The sequence below is a fragment of the Tarenaya hassleriana genome, unplaced genomic scaffold (genome assembly GCF_000463585.1).
Source record: "Tarenaya hassleriana unplaced genomic scaffold, ASM46358v1 Cleome16, whole genome shotgun sequence".
Taxonomy (NCBI): Eukaryota; Viridiplantae; Streptophyta; class Magnoliopsida; order Brassicales; family Cleomaceae; genus Tarenaya; species Tarenaya hassleriana.
Genome location: NW_010965019.1, coordinates 2,728,112 through 2,733,015, shown reverse-complemented (window position 1 = coordinate 2,733,015; position 4,904 = coordinate 2,728,112). Strand labels below are relative to the sequence as shown.

Sequence of the window (4,904 nt, the reverse complement as noted above, 5' to 3'; positions counted from 1 at the left end):
TTTAAATATAAATTTATTATATATATAATATATATATATATATATATATAAATGATACAATACTAAATATCACAATAAAAGCCTAAATATTTATATAATAAATATTTATTTTTTTATAGCGATACTGAAAATTATATAATATATGTATATTCTTCAAAATTAATATTTTTTTGTTAAAAAATAAACAATTTTTTTAAATAGATAATATAATGAATTTTAAGGTATATTTTTTCAAGTAAATTATATTGTTAAGGATTTTTTAAAATTAATCTTGAAAAAGTATTATAATAAATTTAACATATTTTTTAAGTGAATTATATGTTAATAATTTCTTCAAAGTTTATTCTTAAAAAACAAAAACACAATATTTTGAATAAAAAAATTAAATAAAGCGCAACAAAAGCACTAAAGTTTATAGATATCATACCGCCGAGTTTTGTGGTTTCCGCCCGAGAGTAGCAGCGGCAATTATGTGATTGTTTATATGTATATATAATACATGTATGTATATGTAATGTGTATATATATATATATATTTATAAATACGTGCTTGTTTATTTATGAATTTAAAATTTAAAAACTGTGTGTTCCAATCAATTTCACAATGGCCAGAAATCATTTGTGGATTATAACGTTACAACAATTCATTAACACAATAATTTCCACTCCGTTTCTTTTTCACCGCAACAAGTGAGGGTCAGGAGAAGGCAAAAAAAAAAAAGACAACCTCGGAACAAAAGTAAAAAAACACACGCACATAACTTTAGATGTAGTAAGACTTTTTCAACACAGAGAATCAAATCTCTCTCGTTCCAACAATCACAAAAGCACTCGTGGAGAGGGTGAAGTAATACACCTTCAAACCCAGATAAGCATTTCCCTCATTTCAGAAGCTTGGAAGCAGCTCTCCAAAAGTAGACGTGTATTCCCGATACTGAAATTGTTAAAAACAACGTAAGGATTTTCGAGTCATTGCATTCGATTTCTACAAAAATTGGCTCCTCTAATGGATCAAAATGATTCTTGATGTAAATTGTAACCAATTGAACTAGTTGCTTCCTACCCCAATCAGCATAAGATGCAAGAATATAATGGAAGTTGAAAAGAGACCGACCTGCTTCACGATTTCCTGGGACTTACTAACTAGTTTCTGCACTTTAGCTTCTCTGGACTGTTTCACTTCATTAGCCTTGGCAGTATTGGCATCGACCTGTTAATCAAACAAGAACCCTCGTGTCAATACCCGAACATCATGCAGAAACGAAAAAGACTTGTGAAAAATTCGGAGCACGGGTGTATTACCATAGCTACTACCGACTCGACCTCTTTTTGTCTGGCTTCGAGATATTGTCTTTTAGATTCAACTTCCAGTTTGATTTCGTTCAGTTGTTTAGTCCACTCAACAAACTTGATTTCTCTTTCTTTCTCTAACTGCTTCAATGATTCATTCAACTTATCCGCTGTTGAAGAATGGGAATTAAAGCTTCAGACTCTCGAGTACGAGGAAAAAAAAACAACATTAAGGAAACATTCTAAACGTGAAAACTTGCCTCGTCCTTGCCGCTCAACCACTTTTACCTCGAGGGATATATCCATTAACCCGTCATCGCTCAGCTTCGCTTTCAGAGCCTTGAAGTCTTTCTCAATTGATTTCGCATTGTTTACCTGTAATATCATCAAAACTTTCATAAGGAAGATACATCCAAGGGGAACTTTTCATCTATTCAGATAAATCCAAAACATCTATGTCTTTTCACCTAACAGGGTTCAGTCTACAAACAATATAAGAGGAAAACATAGCTTTTTCATGGTTACCTGTTCGTTTATTGTCTGCAACTGAGAGGATGACTTTGACATTTTCTTGAATGCCTGCAAAAAAACACCCAGGGCCAGGGTAGCATCAAACTGGGTTGCCTTCTGGCATAAAACAAATCTGAGCGTCAACCTATTCAACTTCACCATTGAAGTATGGAGTAAAACAGCGCTAAGATGAAATATTATCCTTAAATTTACAGCTTATAGTAAGGGTTGCATCTAAAGAAAACTGATTTGTCTTGAATTTGCCCTCCTCCTGAATGCACCAAAGGAGAAATACCATGCAGTTCTTTCTAAAATTCCTGAATTGCATGGAGTATGCATGAACAAACCCAATGATAGCATAATAAAATCTATATTGAGCAGAACTAACTATGTTATCGGATACCAATAATCTGACTTCATCACCTTACAGCCGTACCCTATAGTATTCCTAATTGACGACCGACAATTTAATAAGATGTAATAAATTCATTGATATAATTAGGAGAATGCCGAAGTATAGGGTTGGTCGATAATTCAGTGCCGGTATGAGATACCTTGGCATAGACCTCAAGAACAGCAGCCCTATCCTGGTAATTTTGCAAAGATGATGCTTCTGCGTTCTTTGTTTCCTCACAAACCTTTCCTCTCTCCTGTAAGGCCCCCTGTCACCACAGAGAAACAGTTCAAAAAATACACAACTTCACAGTACTTGCAAATTGCGATGATATGGAGAAAAAGAGATTTTCATTATTAGGTGAAAATCATCCAAATTATCCAACAAAGAGTGAATCAGTTACATGCTCAATGAAACTGGTACCGGTAGGAACAAGAACATAACCTGTAGTTTTTCTGGTGACTGAACAATTTTTGATCGTAGACTTGCACTTTTTTGGACAGTTTGTACAAGTTCAAACTCAGCTTTGGAAATCTATTGGAAATGAAAACTACGTCAGAAGCGGCAAAAGCCTGTCAAATACAAATCGAAGCAAAAAACAACCCATGCCCTTAAATTAAATCATCTCATTAAGAGCCAAGAATCCATATGCCCTATCCCGAGCTTCCTTAATCCTTACCTCCTTATCCATATCTGTAGTCTTCTCCTTCAGCTTCCTGAAGGTAGCTCTCAGTGCCACCTGCTGATTGTTCAGACCCAAAATCGTCTGATTCAGTTCTTCAATTTTCGTTTCTAGCTCTTGGACAAGAGGCAATTCCCATTCCCTTGATTCATCAAATTCTGCAATCTCTGCATTCAACTGCAAGAAAAGCCATTACGAAAGAAGACAATCGCCATCCAGTAGGATGCATTTTTATCGGGCAATACCTGGGCAATCTTTGCCTCCCACTGTTTCCGCTGCTCATCGAGGAGGGTCAATTCTTCAAATTTTGGTCTTATAAGATTCATTTTTGAATCACTAGAGCAAGAAAGAAAACAAACTAGATAAAAGGGAATGCATGGAATCTTCTGGGACCAATATATTACATAAACTCCTTATGAATGCTAAAAGTTCTGCCAATCTTTCTTTGGAATTCCCCTCCTTCCTTCCTAACCGAAGTTTGTCATTATACCAGAACCCCAAAAACTCAAGTCCATACTCTCGTTCAGTACCAATCTCAAATAAGACGAGGATCTTAATAAGAAAGAACACGAGTGAAGCTAAAAAGTCTTAAACATACCATTGCCTAACACTAGGCCTATATAAGATATCACAAAAGATAATGTCTAAAAGATCTGAGAATCTTAAACATATGTACTCTATCAGTACTACTGAAAGCTTTCTATATTTTAACTCGCATTGTGGGTTTATAAGCAGATGACAAAACATCCCTCAGTCAATGATATTAACGAACTCAAAGCAGGTTAAAGACATCAGCAGGATGACGTACTTGTGAAGACCAAAATTTAAGAGCGCGCTGATGAAAAACTCAGAACGAGATGAATCAGGCTGTAACAAATCCTTCAAAGTAAAATTAAGTGGGCAACCCACAGAATCCAGCTTCTCTTTCACTTTCCTGTACAGATTCGTTGCCTGGACTGACCCAACATGAAGGTCTGGGTTCTCAAACTGCTCCAGAGCATCAAAATCCATCTGCCCCATATCCTCTCTGCCAAAGATTTCATATTGAAAGCCCAAAGTTCATAAATTCAATTGTAGAAACGGAACATTTTTTCACAGTCAAGGTTATGGATTCTAACTAAAAACGATATAAGATGAACATGGCGAAAATTACCAAATTAAAGGAAAACCAAATTGGGGGATTAGGGTTCACCCAACCAATTAAAAGAAACCGGACTATTTTCGCAATAACTTGGACAACCCACAATCGTAGAAGAGGCAAAAAATCGGAGAAAAACTGAACAAAAGCAAATGAATGCTTTTGCAAAATTCGAGCACCGCACTGGAACTAAAAGCATTAAACCATTAAAAAAACAAAGATCGATGGGGGATTTGCCAAAGTAGAAGAACTAGGGTTTCAGAATGCATACTCGTTGAGGATATCGAGATGGACAAGAAGGTGGGTGTAAAGCTCGGAGATGAAATCAGGGCTAGGGTTCTTGAGATCAGCATCTGTAACGCTCGCGATCTGAGACTCTGCAAGCGCCGTGATAATGTCGGCCCGAGAATATCTCGGGTACTCGTACGCCGACATAGCTTCGTCGGAGGTGGTCGAAGAAATTCGCTTGATTTTTGCCCGAGAGAGTGAAAATAACTGAGAGGAGGACAAAATTTTCTGGGGCTAAAGGGGAAGTGTGTGTGGTGATTTTCCCGCTGAAAACGAGGCCACGCATTTCAAAGGAGAGGCACGTGGCATCTTAGCATCTGCAGCTAATCTATGCCGGCCGTCGGAATGAATATAGGGTGTAGGGGTGGGAACGGTTCGAATGCTCGCGAAAATCGAATTATTTGGATTTGGATACGGCATAGTCGAGTATTTAATTATAAAATTTGTATACGAGATTTGAGTCTCTAAGTACAGATATCCAGAATAATGGTCGGATACTTACGAATATTTGGATTCGGATTTATTTAAGAAAAACAATAATATTTATATATAAAATTTTAAAAAATAAAGTTATATTTATAAAAATAGGTGAATTGCGATAA

The 4,904-nt window shown here is 36.2% G+C and overlaps 1 protein-coding gene across 1 annotated transcript; it reads right to left on the bottom strand.

The window, feature by feature from the left end:
- Positions 1–605: 605 nt before the first annotated feature.
- On the bottom strand, positions 606–4,615 carry LOC104809617 (kinetochore protein nuf2). The gene is made up of 11 exons (XM_010535659.1): positions 4,286–4,615; positions 3,685–3,903; positions 3,122–3,212; positions 2,874–3,053; positions 2,639–2,728; positions 2,355–2,462; positions 1,816–1,869; positions 1,551–1,665; positions 1,303–1,460; positions 1,115–1,210; positions 606–934 (listed from the first exon to the last, which is right to left on the bottom strand). Exons 1-11 carry the CDS (start codon positions 4,447–4,449, stop codon positions 887–889), a joined length of 1,323 nt encoding a protein of 440 aa, XP_010533961.1. The 5' UTR covers positions 4,450–4,615; the 3' UTR covers positions 606–886.
- Between the last annotated feature and the right edge of the window lie 289 nt (positions 4,616–4,904).